Consider the following 18396-nt stretch of genomic DNA (forward strand, 5'->3'; position numbering starts at 1 on the left):
CCTTCTCCACCCTGAGTTCTTGTAAGTATCAAAAGACCGAGTCTTCCTTCCATCATCTGACGAGATGAATAGGAGGAGGTAAAGCTGAACGGCTGCCTTGTGAGGATCTTAAGACTTAACCGGCTTGACGACAGTTCTCCTTCCTCTTCTGCAAAGTCATCCTCAGAGAAGTCCTGGATGCTGAGATCTATGGTGCTGGTTGCAAAGGTGAGGCTCTTCATTATGAGAATCCTGCCAAACAGCCGCATAGATCTGGAAGCTTCTAGGATTAAGGGGTAGGCAGTGAGGTGGACTGGGCTTAAAGGGATTATCCCATTATTAATATACAAAAAGGAAAATCATCCAGTACATGATGATCTCTTAATAACAAAGCTAGAACCAGCCCTGCACCTCACATGGGTCCGGAGATCTCCCCATTCATTGATCCAGTTGTTCTGCTAAATTCTCTTCAGGCTGACAACTGAGGGGGCATGTCCTTTCTGCTGCAGCTCTTTAAGTCATAGCTCATTGGGTGTGTCCTTTCTATTACAGTTCTTTCTCAATCACAGCTCAGGGGGTGTATCCTTTTTACTGCAGCTATCTCCCTATCAAAGCTTAGGGGGGCACTTCTTTCTGCTGCAACTCTTACTATCACAGCTCAGTGGTCATGTCCTTTCTGTTCACTCCAGTCATCTCAGTAGGTGTGTCCTTTCTGTCGTAGCTCAGAGGGCATGTCCTTTCTGCTGCAGCTATCTCCCTGACACAGCTCAGTGGGCATGTCCTTCTTGCTGAAGCTCTCTCCCTATCACAGCTCAGGGGGTCTGTCCTGTCTTCTGCATCTCTCTCCCTATCACAGCTCAGGGGGGGGGTTCTTTCTGTTCTCTCCAGTCATCTCATTGGGTGTGTCCTTTCCGTTGTAGCTCAGAGGGCATGTCCTTTCTTCTGCATCTCTCTCCCCATCACAGCTCAGGGGGCGTTCTTTCTATTGTAGCTCAGAGGGCATGTCCTTTCTGCTGCAGCTCTCTCCCTATCACAGCTCAGGGGGTCTGTCCTGTCTTCTGCATCTCTCTCCCTATCACAGCTCAGGGGGGGGGGGGGGGGGGGTTCTTTCTGTTCTCTCCAGTCATCTCATTGGGTGTGTCCTTTCCGTTGTAGCTCAGAGGGCATGTCCTTTCTTCTGCATCTCTCTCCCCATCACAGCTCAGGGGGCGTTCTTTCTATTGTAGCTCAGAGGGCATGTCCTTTCTGTTGCAGCTCTCTCCCTGTAACTGTCAAGTTGATACAGTAGATATGGCTGGTAACAGTTGAAGAATGGACGATACATGGAGAAGAAGAAACAAAGTTCTCGGCACTCACCGAAGTAGTTCTAATGTTGCGGCTTTATTTTAATACTTCTGAAGTTGAAGAATGGAACTGAGCTTGTGCGACCACCCAACCAGGTGGACAGAGATATAAGGAATAGAACAAACAGCAGGTGGCGCTATACACATTTACTTTCTTAAAGAACTCCGTGTCTATACTAAATTTTTAATTACATGCAATTACAAAAGCATTCAGATCCAGGTGCTGGCTTGAAAAATATAGGATATTGTTTTGTGGAACAACCCTTTAAGTGAATTAGAAGTGCCAAAACGCGAGTTTTTGTGGCTTTTCTTGCATAAACACCATTTACAACTGTTTCCAGTTAACAGGCTGAGGGATCTCCGGATTTACGACATACATCCACTAGGGGCGCTGTTCCATTGAACTTAACCTATGCCTATACATCACAGAGACGCAAACACGAAGAATGATATAAAACAGTGGAAATATATTTATTAAACTAGAAATGGACAAATACGTCATTGTGTAAACACCTTTAATAAAGGTTACTATTTACAGTTTCATCGTGCGGCTTCGCCTTTTGTCCGCGCACCTTTATTCTGTAGGCATCCAGCTAAGGATCATGGGAAATACCTAGAAATCTATATGGCCTCCTGGGGACAGTTCAGGAGCTATTTTGCAAGCTTATCCACTATCCACATGATTTCCAATCCATTCACAATGCCCTGCTGAGATCCGCGAAACGCGCTGTGCCTCGCGCCTCAACAGTTCACTGTGCATTTAAATAAAGCATACTGCATAAGCGTGCAAAACGACTGCCATATAGTAGATACAAACAGATCAGAGTCTGATCAGGTCTGGTCCTCCACGGTGCAGGATGAGGTGCCGGTCTTCTGTTAGGATTTGGAGTATCGCCTCTTGACCGAGTCCCTGTAGAAGTGGAAGATTTTTTGGGCTGAGAGCTGGGCGGCTGCTATACACTGCTGGAGCTGGGGAGAGAGGAGACAGCGGTGAGGAGCGAGCGGCGGCGTGATACATGGAGAAGACACGTTATTAAACCCCCAGGCTCCCCGCACCCACCGCCTCCCCCGCCCGTCTCTACCCGCTCACTTTATGAACTGCCACAGGGAGCTGCAGCTATTTGTTCAATTTTAATGATTCTCTTAACATCATTTTATTAAATTGTCTCTCACTCTGTCTGCCTGGGGGAGGGGGCCGCGCTAAAAAATCAGAGGAGACGGGGAATCTAAACACATCGAGAGCAGAAGACGGGAACAAATGTCCACCCCACTGCGGGAAAATGATAAATGGGGTCTGATTCTCCCACCACAGGGCGACACAGAAGGCAAAAAAATTATGTCCCTCCTACTATAGGGTGAAATAAGGTGGATGACCCTCCTACTATAGGGTAACATAAGGCAGATATGAGACATGGATGTCCCTCCTACTATAGGGTGACATAAGGCAGATATGAGACATGGATGTCCCTCCTACTATAGGGTGACATAAGGCAGATATGAGACATGGATGTCCCTCCTACTATAGGGTAACATAAGGCAGATATAAGACATGGATGACCCTCCTACTACAGGGTGACATAAGGCAGATATGAGACATGGATGTCCCTCCTACTACAGGGTGACATAAGGCAGATATGAGACATGGATGTCCCTCCTACTATAGGGCGACATAAGGCAGATATAAGACATGGATGTCCCTCCTACTACAGGGTGACATAAGGCAGATATGAGACATGGATGTCCCTCCTACTACAGGGTGACATAAGGCAGATATGAGACATGGATGTCCCTCCTACTATAGGGCGACATAAGGCAGATATAAGACATGGATGACCCTCCTACTACAGGGTGACATAAGGCAGATATGAGACATGGATGTCCCTCCTACTATAGGGCGACATATGGAAGATATGAGACATGGATGTCCCTCCTACTACAGGGTGACATAAGGCAGATATAAGACATGGATGTCCCTCCTACTACAGGGTGACATAAGGCAGATATGAGACATGGATGTCCCTCCTACTATAGGGTGACATAAGGCAGATATGAGACATGGATGTCCCTCCTACTATAGGGTGACATTAGGCAGATGTGAGATATGAAGGCCCCTCCCATAACGGGGGTCACTTTATCATCTCTCTGGTATGGGGGCACTCTGCCCCCAGCCCAGGGTGACATTGACAGCAGACAGCTGTAGGACGTGGCATCATCAGTATTCACCGGAGAAGAGCCATCAGACAGAATCCGAGCTCCTCTCCAGCTGCGGTGGATTCTGTACGACAGGAGAGAAAGCAGGAAAAAACGTAAATGATGGCGCCGCGTTCTCTCACCACCCGGGACCCTGATATCTGCCGAGGAGTCAAAATGTAATCCCCTCAATTTCTGGCACCACCGGAGCTCAAACCTGAGCAAAAATAGGACAGGACAAAGGAGCAGAGCTGGATGTGCGCAGTCAGGGCGAGGGGGTAGCAGGGGTGCATGATAGGGACTGAGCGGGGTGCCTGGTATTGGGGTGACTGGTGGAGGCCACAGGGCAGGATAATGGGTTTTCTGACTGACTGCCCTCTGGATCCTCAGAGCTGAGCAGCACAGGGCATCATTGGTCTTGTAGTGCATGTCACCGGTCCCCGAGCCTCCGCTCTGAGGCGCAGCTTCAGTCACCAGTGCAGCTGATAATTCGGATGATGGCGGGGGCGATGACAGCTCTGACTGGCCTGTATAAAACAGATGAGTGACGGGGGGTAGCCTGTCATTTCCCTGTCTCATTGTGCAGACACCTGGTCATTGAGCTCACATTAGCGAGAAGTGGCGCATTTGGTCAATTAGATGGGGAGCCGGGCTGGCGGGCACAGATCTGACGTACACTAAGAGATGGGCCAATTACCCGCAGATTACTCTGATGATCTGCGGCCACCTGGGGTGGGGGTCACAGCGAGGGAGATGACTGGTGCATAATGCTGTGCAGAGGACCCCGGGATACATACAGTGAAAGCCGAGGGATACCAAACCTCCTAATCCACCAGTCCTAGAGGCGTGCGGGTCCCTGCACTCAGTCCTAGAGGCGTGCGGGTCCCTGCACTCAGTCCTAGAGGCGTGCGGGTCCCTGCACTCAGTCCTAGAGGCGTGCGGGTCCCTGCACTCAGTCCTAGAGGCGTGCGGGTCCCTGCTCCACGTACACCACGAGGGTCTGAAGCAATCATGTGTGATAACATCTCCTGCATTACTTTCCTACAGGAACCCCAGAAGGTGTCCCCGGGTGTCGGCACCAAACATTCCATGCAGATCCAATCAGTCCGGGAAGATGTCAGATGCGGCCTCCGTGGGTCAGGCATGTTTTTTCATCACGTTCCTATCGATATGCCACCAAAGTGTGAGATGAGACAACCCCTTTACACTTGGTGTCATGTTCCTCACACCATTCCTAAACAGTTTTGGCAGTGTGGCCTAGACATGGTACTGCTAAAGGAGCCACTGCCTTAGTCTACTTTCACACTGGCGTTTGGCCTTCCGTTTGCCCTAATGCATTCGGAATGGATAAGGATCCGCTCAGAATGCATCAGTTTGCCTCCGTTCTGCTCTGAAGGCGGACACCAAAACGCCTGACGATGTGGAGGCAAACTAATCCGTCCTGACACACAATGTAAGTCAACGGAACACAATCTGGCACAATAGTAAACGGATCCGTCCTCCATTGACTTTCAATGGTGTTCAAGACTGATCCGTCTTGGCTATGTTATAGATAATACAAACGGATCTGTTCTGAGCGGATGCAGACGGTTGTATTATCTGAACGGATCCGTCTGTGCAGACCCATGACGGATCCGCACCAAACGCGAGTGTGAAAGTAGCCTTACCTGTAGGATGTTTAGGTAGGCGTCTCATCCACATTATGTTAAGAACCAAGGTTGCCTATAGCACCACACTGCCTGCCCCGCTCGTCTTCTCCCCATAGGTTACCTGGTGCCATCTCTTCCCCAGGTAAGTGACACACACCCGGTCGTCCACATGACGTAAAAGAAAATGTGATTCATCAGACCAGGCCGCCTTCCTCCATTGCTCCACGGTCCAGTTCTGATGCTCATGTGCCCATTGTAGGCACTTTTGGCAGTGGACCGGGGTCAGCATGACCGATCTTCAGCTACACCGCAAGTGGTGATGTCCTCTGTGTCCTGACAACTTGCTACCATAGTTCGCAGGAACTTTTGTCAGCAGTTTCTGCTCCTGTTCCTCTTCTGTGACATCGGACCAGACAGATCAGTCTTTACTCTCAACGTACATCAATGGGCCTTGGGCGGCCATGACCCTCTTCCTTGCAGCACTTTTGGTAGGTACTACTGCATACCGGGAACACCCCACAAGATCTGCCATTCTGGAGATGTTCTGACCCCGTCACAATCCGACCTTTCCTGGGGCGCCGGTGACTTTTTAAACAGCTGATCGGCGGGGGTCCCGGGTGTTGGACCCCCACAGATAATCCTGGGAAACTCTTTTAATGTTTTGGCTGAACAATGTGATGCAGGGGGTGGGGATACATATAAATAAACTAATGGGGGGGGATACATGTGAATATTCTCATGCAGGGGGGATACATGTGAATATTCTCATGCGGAGGGGGGGGATACATATAAATAATCTCATGCGGAGGGGGGGGGATACATATAAATAATCTCATGCGGAGGGGGGGATACATGTGAACAGTCTGATGCAGCGGGGGTTTCTCTGCTTCCATGACAGATGTGTAGAACCAGTACGCAGACACTTACCTCTGCGGCGGAGTATGCACCTCGACTGGAAACGGTTAATATTTTCTTTTCTGTGCTCTCAATCGCAAACGTCAGAACGGTGCGGCTCTCCTGGTGACATAACGTAAGACATTTCACAGAAATTTTGGTTGGGATTATCAAATTTATTTTTTAAAATACCAATCAGATTGCATTTTTCATCCCCAAAAAGTGGTCTTTGAAATATGAAAGCTGGAATCTGATTGGGCCTGCCATGTTGTATGGCGATGCTGCGATAGCCGGGGAATGGAGGTGGCGGCAGCACGAGTGGCACTGAAACGGCGGCGGGCACTTCTCAGACTTCTGAATGACTGACCTTTTGTTCTTTAGCAGTGGGGTCAATACTTAGTTGTCCATCGTTGTCCAGGGCGCAGGTGACACCGCAGAACAGGGCGCGCATGGGCAGTCCGGCATCCATCATACCCATGCAGGCCGCATTTAGGAAGCAGGCGAGTAACTAGGAGATGGGCAGTCAAGGCTTTAAGCACAGACAGGAGCAGCGCGGCTGCCAGCTATGTGAAGGATTTACACATACTCTACAGCAGCAAAATGGCTGCAAATGTTTAATACAGAAAGTTGCTGAAAGCGATGTTCCAGGATTTTCATATCCTCAGGATAGGTCGTCAATATAAGATCTGCGGGGGCACCCCCGACAATCAGCTGTTTGAGAAAGCAGCGGCAGTTACCAGAGCGTTGGTGAATGCTGTGGCCTCCTCGCAGCTTACCAAGCACAGCACCGCCCATTGTACAGTGGCCGTGCTCGGTATCGCACCTCAGCCCCATTCACTTGAACGGGACCGAGCTGCACCTGGGCCATGAATGTGACGCCACTGACCTAGGCACTGACGGAGCACCGCAGCCTCATCATACAGCTGGTCGTTGGGGGTGCCCGGAGCCGGACCCCTGCCAATCTGATATTGATGAACTGTCCTAAGGATACGACACCAATATGAACATCCCAAAATGACTTTACAGGGGTTGTGCCAGGTTTGCAAGTTATTCCACATCCACAGGAGAGGAGATGACTAACTGATCGCTGAGGGCCGACCACCAATCCTGAGAACGTAACTCCCGTTCCCCCGATCTGATGGTGTATGCTTGACCTGCCGCTCCATCAGATTATAGGGACTCCATTCTCGGGATCAGTGGGGGTCCCAGCGGTCAGATCCCCAGCGATCAGACATTCACTATCCTTTGGATATGGGATAACTTGCAAACCTGACACAACCCCTTTAAATTTTCCATTAAAAAAATTATAATAATCCTGTAAGGGTGTCCATTGCTCTTAAAGGGGTTTCCAAGACTTTCATATATCAGCAATATCAGATCGGTGGGGGTCCGACCCCCAGCACTTCCACTGATCAGCTCCGGGGGCAGCACTGCTCCCATTCACTCCGGCAGTCCCACAGAGCCCCTGTTCCCAGGACTGGCAGGGACCCCCGCCGATCAGACCCTGGAGAGGGGATAAGTTGTCATGGGATATCCCCTTTCAAGAAAATACTTCAGCCATGATGCTTCTCTAACAACCAGACATGAAGAGGATGATGTGAGTGACGGCAAGAATCAGACGGATCCTATTTTAAGCCCTTCTCCCAGCAGCGCAGACATCTTAATTCCAATGCTACCTGAGCTGCTTTAATTAACGCACTCATTTCTGACTAATTAAAAGGTAAATGAAGTCGGCGGCACTGCCTGAGCGCACAGTCTGGGGGGCTGCATTACATCTCCAGCTGTCGGCGGGCACACCATGGGCGCAGGCGAACAAATGGCTGTCATCGGCACCTAGCAGGCGATCATGGTGGAGCTCATGTGTGTACACTGCCCTCTGGTGGTGAGAGACAACGCAATGCAACAATGCCAGTGTATACTAGTAGAGCGTTTATCAGCAGGATCCACAACCATGCCTGCCGCCTTGTAGGGTTGACGCTGCAGATAAAAAAAATCTTATGGTCCCGTTAATGAGGACTTCGGTGCACAGAGAGGTCGGTCCTACCCCTCAGAGCATCTCAGCTTGTCCACTTTCAAGACATCTTTGTTGTCCTCCTGCCTGGCCCCGTAATCCTGCGCATACGTCATTAAATCGTCAATGAGTGCATGCGCAGATGGCATCTCAACATCGGGGAAAGGCAACCAAGATGTATTGTGCATGGGCGATTGACGATTCAATGGCGCATGCGCAGGACAACAGGGCCAGGTAAGAGTCGCTGCCCTCATGCCTGGCCCTGTAATCTTGCGCATGCGCCATCAGTTACTCAGTACATGCGTGCATCTCAACACTGGGGAAAGCCAAAGAGATGCACTGTGCATGTTCCGATGGAAGATTCAATGGCGCATGCGCAGGATAACAGGGCCAGACAGGAGGACGATGAGGATGCTTGGCCCTGTCAATCAAAGAGAGGGCCAATGGAAAGCGGAGGCGCTAGGGTGCTCAGAGGGGTTAGCAACATCAATAAATGGCTGATCTCTCATGAACAGGGCATCCGGGTTTTAACGAGAGGTATTGTTGTAGAGGGGCCGTGACATAATTAATGCAAAAAGTGTAAATCAGAGATCATATAGTACATGACACCCTCTTTCTAACAAAGCTAGAACCAGCCCTGTACCTCACATGGATCCAGAGATCTCCCCATTCATTGCTCCAATAGCTCTGCTAGATTTATTTCAAGCTGGCAGCTCAGAGGGTGTGTCCTTTCTGCTGCAGCTCAGGAGGCATGTCCTTTTTGCTGCAGCTATCTCCCTATCGCAGCTCAGGGTGTGTCCTTTTTGCTGCAACTATCTCCCCATCACAGCTCATGGGGTCTGTCCTTTCTGCTGCAGCTCCCTCCCTATCACAGCTCAGGGTGTGTCCCCTTTCTGCTGCAGCTCTCTCCCTATCACAGCTCTGGGTGTGCCCTTTCTGCTGCAACTCTCTCCCCATCACAGCTCAGAGAGCATGTCCTTTCTGCTGCAGCTCTCTCCCTATCACAGCTCAGGGTGTGTCCCCTTTCTGCTGTAGTTCTCTCCCCATGACAGCTCAGGAGGCATGTTCTTTCTGCTGCAGCTGAAGGATGGAACTGAGCATGTGCAGCCATAAGCAAGACAGAGAAATTAGAAAAAGAGCAAACAGCAGGTGGCGCTATACGGACAGATTTTATTACTGGCTATGCTAAATTTTCAATTACAGGCAATTATAAAAGTATTCAGATCCAGGTGCTGGTTTGAAAAATGAAGAATATTTTTGTGGGTCAACCCCCAGGATCAACCCTACCCTAATCAGCAGGATCAACTCTACTAAGCAGCATGCCTGGTTTCATAGGGGTGACCCTGCTATAGATGCTCTATAGCCCTTTTTTTCTGAATGCAGTCACTAGGGGCATCGCCAGGACCCCTATACCTTCAGGTAGCTGGTACAGAGTGTCAGCTCTATGGACGCTGGTCTACAGCTTGTCCTCTGCAGGCTATTGCACCTGTACAGAAGCTACATGAATTTATTTTCCATGCCGCTGCCAGATTTTATCTGTGGAACGTTCCTGCGTCAAGCAACTAATGGACGGATATTACCTTGTACATCTCCACGCTGGTAAGCAATTCAACAAATTTCCACAAGCAGGGATTATGGGGCGTGCCCTGATTGGGCGTCAAACAAACACGTGACATTTCAGTCTATTCGCCTACAAATCTTCCTAGAGTGTAATCTCTGCTGCGCTGATATCAGCCTGAGCCGACTGTGGCATCAAATCAAACGGCCCCTGCACAATGCCTGGCGTTCTATCAATGGGAGATAACGAGAAGATAAGACAGGAAGAGAAGCGTGTACTGATAGCGGAGAACACGAGGAGGAATCATGGAGAGGCTGAGAAGTCATAGGAAAGAGCTGCACTAGGGATGGTGCGGGAGAACACCTGCCCTCCGGTGGCCAGTCATGATTACTACAAGTCCAGTAAAGGATACAGAGCCCGCGTCATTGATGACCTGAAGCACGATGGTGATGGATGTCCGATGGGTGCAACGTGCCCAGGATGACCGACTCACAGGTCTCCCGAATCAACTGCTCGTAGTTCTTTTCTTGTATAGCTGATGGGAAGAGAGTAGAAAGGTTTTGGTTATTAAAAGGGGTAATTCCGGTTATCCCCTATCCACAGCTGTAGGACCCCCACCGATCATGAGAACGGGGGCCCTGTACCCTGTGGACAGAGAGGCTGGTGGTCGGAAAAATGAGTCGGGTTATGGCAGCCCCGGAGATACATCGCTGACCAGTCGCTTCCAGTCCATTATAGGGAAGCTTCACAGAGTTTGGGGCCCCTGTTCTCGTGATCGGTAGGGGTCCCAGCTGTAGGACCCCCACCGCTCTGATAGTTATCCCCTATCCTGTGGGTAGGGGACAACTTGTTATAACTGGAATACCCCTTTACGATAAATAAGCTGCTTGACGGGAGGTAGCCTGCAGCCGCAGGAACCACCCCGCACACACCGATCAAACAGGACTGACATGTCAGAAAGCCGGAGAGCCCCTTTAGAGCAGAGGACTGTGCACAGAAGACCGACTGCAGCCTGCAATACAGTCTAAAATATCCCTCCTGTCTCATCAGTGGTTAAAGGGGTATTCCCACAGAAAATGGAGGCATGTAGATAGCACCTGCACCTGCATGGAGGACGGAGCAGGGAAGGTGGTGGCCGGCCACCACCAAGCGCTCTCCCCATAGTAGTGAATGGAAGCGCGGCCGCCGTTCCTATTCATTTCTATGAGGCAGATAGCCGAGCCAGTGTTCTGCTATTTTCGGTGGCCCCATAGAAATGAATGGAGGGCGGCTGCGCAAGCGAGGTGCGCCCTCCTCAACTTTCGAGGCTCCGTTCTTGATGTAGGAGCGGGTCACAGAGGTGGGACCCGCACATATCAGACCATGGGGGCATATCCTAGCGATATGCCCCTATTGTCTGCGATGGAAAAAGCCCTTTAAGGCTGCAGCTTTGCATATCCCCCATGCTTTACATTGCAGCCCTTTGACTGGCTGCTGTGTAGAAGCACAAGCTTGCCAGGAAATCAGGGCACGGAAAGAACTCCAAATTCTGGCCTAAAATCTAAAATTTTTAACCTGTGAACTCAATAATAAAAAAGTATACAAAAATAAGAAAGCACCGCGGCCCCTCACCACCAGTTTATTTCATAGTTACAAAAATACGGTGGTCGTAGAGCAACACACAGGTGTATGGATCGGCACTTTAAAACCAATCAAATGAAGACAGCCAAATCATTTTTATCATTTAACCCTAAAGGTCCCATGGCCTGCGTTCTAATTATCCATGCGGCTTCCCGCTGGAGCAGGATGCGTTTTCTATCCCCCCCTCTTGTTGGGGTCTCTATGCCCGCACATCTTAAAACATCACTCCTCCCTCCATGTTTGGCATGTATGTGTTCAATTAACCTAGCTGCTCCGTTTTTATTTGTTATTGATTTTGTGTGTTCCCTGAAGCGTACATATGGCCGATTTATGCGCCTGGCTAGAATCAAAGATGATACAGAGTTTAGAGAACAATGTGTTGACTTGAAGAAGCGTTTTCTCCAAAGGGGCTTCCCTGAACAAATTGTGAACAAGGCATATATAAAAATTATGCAAAAAAGACAGACTCAAACATAAAAAAGAAAAAGAGGAGACAACGTAATAAAGGTGATGTGGATAGAGGCGGTGTTCACATTTGACTATTCCCCGATGGCTTCTACAATTAAAAAAGTTATTTTAAATAATTGTCAGATGTTACAAAGGGATAGGACTTTAAAGTGGACAGTCATCCCATTATTAGCTTCCGTAGAAGTAGGACTATAGGAGATGTCATCGTTAGGAGCAACCTTCCCTGCCCGGCTGATAACTGGCTGGGCAGGGGTGCCCCTAAAGGGAATTACGCATGTGGGCACTGCTCTATGTATACAAGCAGATAGGAGGTGTAGGGCATGTCCTTAAACAATTCATACAGATATGTGATCTTCTGCCCATTACATTGGAAAGACACATAGATGTCTATATGTACGCTTCTGGGAACACAAAAAAAAAAATCAATAACAAATAAAAATGGAGCAACTAGGTTAATTGAACACATTGGCTCTTCCTGAGGCTCGCTCTACTGAGTGGCTTCTTATTAAGTGGAGTAAAAAAAAAAAAACTCCTTGTGAGTTGTTGGCTTAATTCTAGGTAGTCCTTCAACTACAGCAGACAGGGTCTAATTCTAACTCATATTTACTGTTTTACTTTTTTACTGGTGTAATCCCCATTTAGTATGTGTTGCACAATTGACAGCGCAGTCCAGTGCACATCTTGCATGATGTATGCAGTCCTGGAACAGCCGTTCGCGGGTGTATATCATTGTTCAAGATGTGAGCAAATTACCCGTTTGGAATCGCAAATGTCCGGTATCGGCCCTGATACCGATACTGGTATCGGTATCGGGACATCCCTAGTTTCTATGAGGAGGCAAGTTCTAGACTTGACAGCGGCGAATCAATGGATGTCGTGTATCTGGACTTCTCCAAAGAATTTGACACTGTACCACATAAAGGGTTAGTATATAAAATGAGAATGCTCGGACTGGGAGAAAACGTCTGTATGTGGGTAAGTAACTGGCTGAGTGATAGAAAACAGAGGGTGGGTATTATTGGTACACACTCAGATTGGGTCACTGTCACTAGTGGGGTACCTCAGGGGTCAGTATTGGGCCCTATTCTCGTCAATATATTTATTAATGATCTTGTAGAAGGCTTGCATAGTAAAGTATCAATTTTCGCAGGTGACACTAAACTGTGTAAAGTAATTAACACTGAAGAGGACAGTATACTACTACAGAGGGATCTGGATAGATTAGAGGCTTGGGCAGAGAAGTGGCAGATGAGGTTTAACACTGACAAATGTAAAGTTATGCACAATGGAAGGAATAATGCAAGTCACCCGTACATACTAAATGGTAAAACACTCGGTAACACTGACATGGAAAAGGATGTAGGAATTTTAATAAACAGCAAACTAAGCTGCAAAAAACTGTGTCAGGCAGCTGCTGCCAAGGCCAACAAGATAATGGGTTGCATCAGAAGGGGCACAGATGCCCGTGATGAGAACATAGTCCTACCACTTTACACATCACTAGTCAGACCACACATGGAGTACTGTGTACAGTTCTGGGCTCCTGTAAACAAGGCAGACATAGCAGAGCTGTAGAGGGTCCAGAGGAGGGCAACTAAAGTAATAACTGGAATGGGGCAACTACAGTACCCTGAAAGATTATCAAAATTAGGGTAATTCACTTTAGAAAAAAGACGACTGAGGGGAGATCTAATTAATATGTATGAATATATCAGGGGTCAGTACAGAGATCTATCCCATCAGCTATTTATCCCCAGGACGGTGACTGTGACGAGGGGACATCCTCTGCGTCTGGAGGAAAGAAGGTTTGTACACAAACATAGAAGAGGATTCTTTACGGTAAGAGCAGTGAGACTATGGAAGCTCTCTGCCTGAGGAGGTGGTGATGGTGAGTACAATAAAGGAATTCAAGAGGGGCCTGGATGTATTTCTGGAGTGTAATAATATTACAGGCTATAGCTACTAGAGAGGGGTCGCTGATCCAGGGAGTTATTCTGATTGCCTGATTGGAGTCGGGAAGGAATTTTTTATTCCCCTAAAGTGGGGAAAATTGGCTTCTACCTCACAGGTTTTTTTTGCCTTCCTCTGGATCAACTTGCAGGATGACAGGCTGAACTGGATGGACAAATGTCTTTTTCCGGCCTTATGTACTATGTTACATGCCAAACATGGAGGGAGGAGTTATGTTTTAAGATGTGCGGACATAGAGAAAGTCCAGACCCCAACAAGAGGGGGGGATAGAAAACGCATCCTGCTCCAGCGGGAAGCCGCATGGATAATAAGAACGCAGGCCATGGGACCTTTAGGGTTAAATGATAAAAATTATTTGTCCGTCTTCATTTGATTGGTTTTAAAGTGCCGATTTATACACCTGTGTGTTGCTCTACGTCCACCGTATTTTTGTAACTATGAAATTCAAGATTGATGGCGAGTGCCGCGGTGCTATCATATAGACTATACCACCAGCAGAGCACCACCGTGACACTATGAAGTGATATATGTGATCATACAGACACGTGTGGCAGTGCCGGCGGCTGATATTTCTCATTTTCTATATTAATAATAAAAAACCTCTAAATAATAATGTCAAATTTTTCTTTGTGAACAAAAACCAAAGGGCAAAAAAAGAGGAAACTGTGAAAAGAGTCCCTTCAGGCACCACGGTGCAATACTACAGCGTGGGGAGCGGGCGCTTCTTTGGGATAGGTTCACAGGTTGTACCCGCTCCAGAGTCAGTAGGCGCCATCTCTGCAGGTTAAAGGGGTCTTCCGGGAGGTCAGTGTGGACCGGCAGTGGGGTCCGACAGCCGGGACCCCCACCGACCAGGTGTTTGAAGAGGCTGTGGTGCTGCGGCCAGTGACATCACATTCATCAGGTCACATGGTCTAAGGGCAGCAGGTCTGAGCTGCAATACTAAGCACAGCCACTATACAATGGACGGCGCTGTGCCTAGTTTTCTATGAGGAGGCCGCTGCACTCACTGGAGCATCGTGGCCAATCTGGAATATGTCACTTCCGCCGCTGTGGACAGGAGGCCATAACTATTCATCTCCCTGCGCAGATGAAGTGGATTCAGGCGTAAGCGCATACTCCATGGAGTAGAACTGTTCCAGCCCCATCCACAGCAACTCCCTGTACCGGGCTGCGGAAGTGACGTACCCGTCCATCAGCCAGACCTGGAGACCTGGTAAAGGACGTGAAGTCGGCAGATTCCCGGTCCAATCCATGAAACTTCAAGGAGGTAGGTATGTCACATTGTCTTCCACATATATGGGTGGGGACGTGCCTGGTCCCAGAAAACCCCTTTAACTGATGAAATTCTGTCTGGCATCAGCCACCACTAGGCTGCTGCCTATATGCAACAAGCTCCCCCTAGTGGTGGCTGCAGACAGACAGAATGTCATCATTTCCACATTGCAGCCAGTCTGCTCTACTATACCAGTAAGTGTACGGTACAGAAGACTCCGCCCTCTACGCCAGATATGCTAATTAACAGGTGAATAACCACTTAGAACGTGAGCATTAAAAATCAGGAGGATATGAAGGTCGGGGTACTCACCAGGTAGCCCCACTTTTGGCCGCACCATCACCTCGACAGTGGACTTGTCGTGCATCTCTCTGCTGAATTTAATCTCTGCCGGGCCATAGACTCCGACCAGAACCGACGTGTCCCCTGCAGTGACGGAAAGAAGCACAGATGTCACCACGGTCCAGGTCTTCACAGTGGAGTGTGATCTGCTTTAATTAAAGAGCTTTTCCAGGTGTAAATATTGAGGCGTTATCCTCAGAATTGGGGGGGGGGGGGTCCCGATTCCTAGCACCCCCGCCAATCAGCTTAGAGAAGTGCTGCAGCCGCCTCATACCATACCAAGCACAGCGCTGTCCATTGTATAGTGGCCGTGCTTGGTATTGCAGCCCAGGTCGATTCACGTGAATGGGATAAAACAGACGCGATGTCAAAGGCCTAGGAAGAAGCGGAGCACCCCGGTCCCTTCCAACAGCTAATCGGCAGGGGTGCAGGGAGTCAGACCCCTGACTATCAAATACTGATAGCCTATGGAGATAGGTCTTCAATATGCAGGACAACCCCTTAAAGGGCACATTCACACAAAGCAGATTTCCTGCAGAAAACCTGGTGCTTGCTGACAAAACACCGCCATTTAGATGAACGGACTGAATCGCAGAATTTTCCGCAACAAATCTGCCACGTGTGAATAGACCCTGAGGAGTTCTTTACGAGGTTGTGAATAAAAACAGCGGAGAAACGCCTCGTTGCATCAGACAGAGGCATCAGCCTGGACATCTGTCCAACCACTCGGCAGATTTCGGCATCCGAGCAGAAGGTTGTTGTGGTCAACCGGCTGAGGAAGTCCGTTACTGTGAGGAAATGGAGGGGTGCCCCTGACCCTATTTCACGTAACCGTCATAACGGAACAGAAATTTTCTTTAGTCTTTAGCAAAACAAGCTTGTCAGTAGGATCAACCCCATTAAACCAATCATACTACCTGACAGGGTTGATCCTGCTAATGAAAATGATACCTGTCTTGTGAAAATCAGTTTCGGAGTTCTGGAGGAAAACAAAAACCCTAGGGTACATTCACACGACCGTATGTATTTTGCGGTCTGAATGTCTGTGTGACGTCCATGTTGCATCCGTTTTTTTGCCGGATCCATTGACTGTGATGAGTCTGTGAACGGCATTTTGCACCCAAGTGCAGGACACGTTCTATATTTTTGCAGAGATGACATACAGATGACCATAGACAGCATACTCAAGCTGCTGCTCCATCAGATCAGGGGAACAGGACCATGTTCTAATCATCGGTGGGAGTCCCAGCGGTCGGACCCCCAACCATCAGTTCATTATCCCCTATAGCAGGTATGCTCAACCTGCGGCCCTCCAGCTGTGGCAAAACTACAACTCCCAGCATTCTCGGACAGCCTACAGCTATCAACCTACAGCAGGGCATGCTGGGAGTCGTAGTTTTACAACAGCTGGAGGGCCGCAGGTTGAGCATCCCTGCCTTATAGGATAGGGAAAACTTCAAAACTTGGCACAACCCATATAATGCCCCCCAAAATGCCCGGACCCCTCATGCTGTTCATACTTACCATGCGGCACACGCGTTGCTTCTCGTGCCGGACGGCCGCCGCTGCATCTCCCGGATCAAAACATCTGGCGATGGGGGTGAGCAGCCAATAGCAGGGCGCGATGGGAACGAGCTTCACTAGCATCGCAGGTGACGCTAGGGAGGCTTATCCCCGTTGCGGCCTGCTATTGGCTGCCCACCCCCGCCACTGGATGTTTTGATCCGCGCAACAGGGAGATGCAGCGCCAGCCATGCAGGCATCAGAAGCGATGCGGGTGACGGGGAGTGGGGTAAGTATGACTTGGATAAACCCTTTAACACCCAATTGTAACCTGCTGTCAGAGGTGCTCTCCTCTCTGCCCATTGAAAGCACATGCATGCTCGGCTGGGTATGTGTATGGAGGTTGGGGGATGGGGGGAGTCAGGAGAGATAGCGGGGCATAAAGCCCCAACATTTTGGAAGGTAAAATGGATGCACCTCATTCTGTTTCTCCCTGATGTCCCTTCTCAAAGGTTGGCGAGTATGACATAAAGGCATATTGGGGGTCTTTGATCGCCCCTGTACTGTTGGGGGATGCGCCTAATTTATAGTATGAGGCGGAGACCTCGTCAGAAATTAGGTGCATCCTCCAGCAGTCAGTGCACCGAGATAAAGGCTACTCCAGTCCCTGGAAATGGGTGTTAACGTTGATGAATTTGCAGAGGCCCCATGGCGCGGCCGCCGCCACTTCCCACTGTTGAGGGCGGTGAAAACGATTGGAGCCTAAAAAGTTGCAAAACAGGGTCTTGCAACTTTTTTACGCCAAAAACGGGCGTAAGAAGTCTTAGTAAATGACCCCCATTGTGTGCTGTCAAATGTCTGCAGCTGCTCGTAGCAACCAAAATTAATCTGACTGGTTGCTATGGGCATCTTCTACTTTTCCCTTGCACCAGTATTGAAAAATCTCCCCCATAGAACTAAGCTAATGGGGGCAACAGAACTATAAGGGGTATGCATGAAAACTGTCTTGGTTGCCCCTGGCAACCAATCCCAGCACAGCTTCCAACATAAACAATGAGAGCTGAGCTGTTACTGGTTGCTAAGGGCAACAAAGCCAGTTCCCTTAGGTAGTTTTAATAAATCTGGAGTAGGTTGCATAGGGACCAATCAGATCCCTGTTTTCATATTCTACGCTGTGCCACAAATATGTCAGCTGGAATCTGATTGGCTGCTACACCTAACGCCTGCAGAGAGACCAATCAGATCTCTGCTTTCATCTTCTACTTTGCGCTCCAGAGAAGACTGCTGGACTCTGATTGGTTGCTATAAACCACGCCTCCACCTTTTCCCCCTAGCGCTGGTATTTTATGAAGCTCTGGGCAGATAATAGCGTCTAATCGTCGGTCAGTGGCTGACTATTCATTACCCTGCAGGAACGTCGCGGAGCCATCCGGCCGGCTCAGGGGGCTCTGCTCACAAGCGATCTCCCTCAGGCCAGGTTCCTGCACCTCCATCTCGCCCCAAAACGGCACGTGCCGGACACTTCCACTTCCGGGGTCCTGCGCTGAGCTGCCCATTACCATTGCCTGTCAGAAATCGTGTACCGGGAGTGA

At 49.2% G+C, this 18396-nt stretch overlaps 1 protein-coding gene across 1 annotated transcript; it reads right to left on the reverse strand.

The window, feature by feature from the left end:
- Positions 1 to 1820: 1820 nt before the first annotated feature.
- Positions 1821 to 18375, reverse strand: EXOSC5 (exosome component 5). Its single transcript, XM_044305919.1, is given in 7 exon segments — positions 1821 to 2291; positions 6089 to 6178; positions 6423 to 6563; positions 10037 to 10084; positions 10086 to 10159; positions 15272 to 15385; positions 18210 to 18375. Coding segments are annotated over 7 exon segments (717 nt in total). The 5' UTR covers positions 18367 to 18375; the 3' UTR covers positions 1821 to 2198.
- Positions 18376 to 18396: the final 21 nt, after the last annotated feature.

Source organism: Bufo gargarizans, chromosome 9 (genome assembly GCF_014858855.1).
Source record: "Bufo gargarizans isolate SCDJY-AF-19 chromosome 9, ASM1485885v1, whole genome shotgun sequence".
Classification (NCBI taxonomy): Eukaryota; Metazoa; Chordata; class Amphibia; order Anura; family Bufonidae; genus Bufo; species Bufo gargarizans.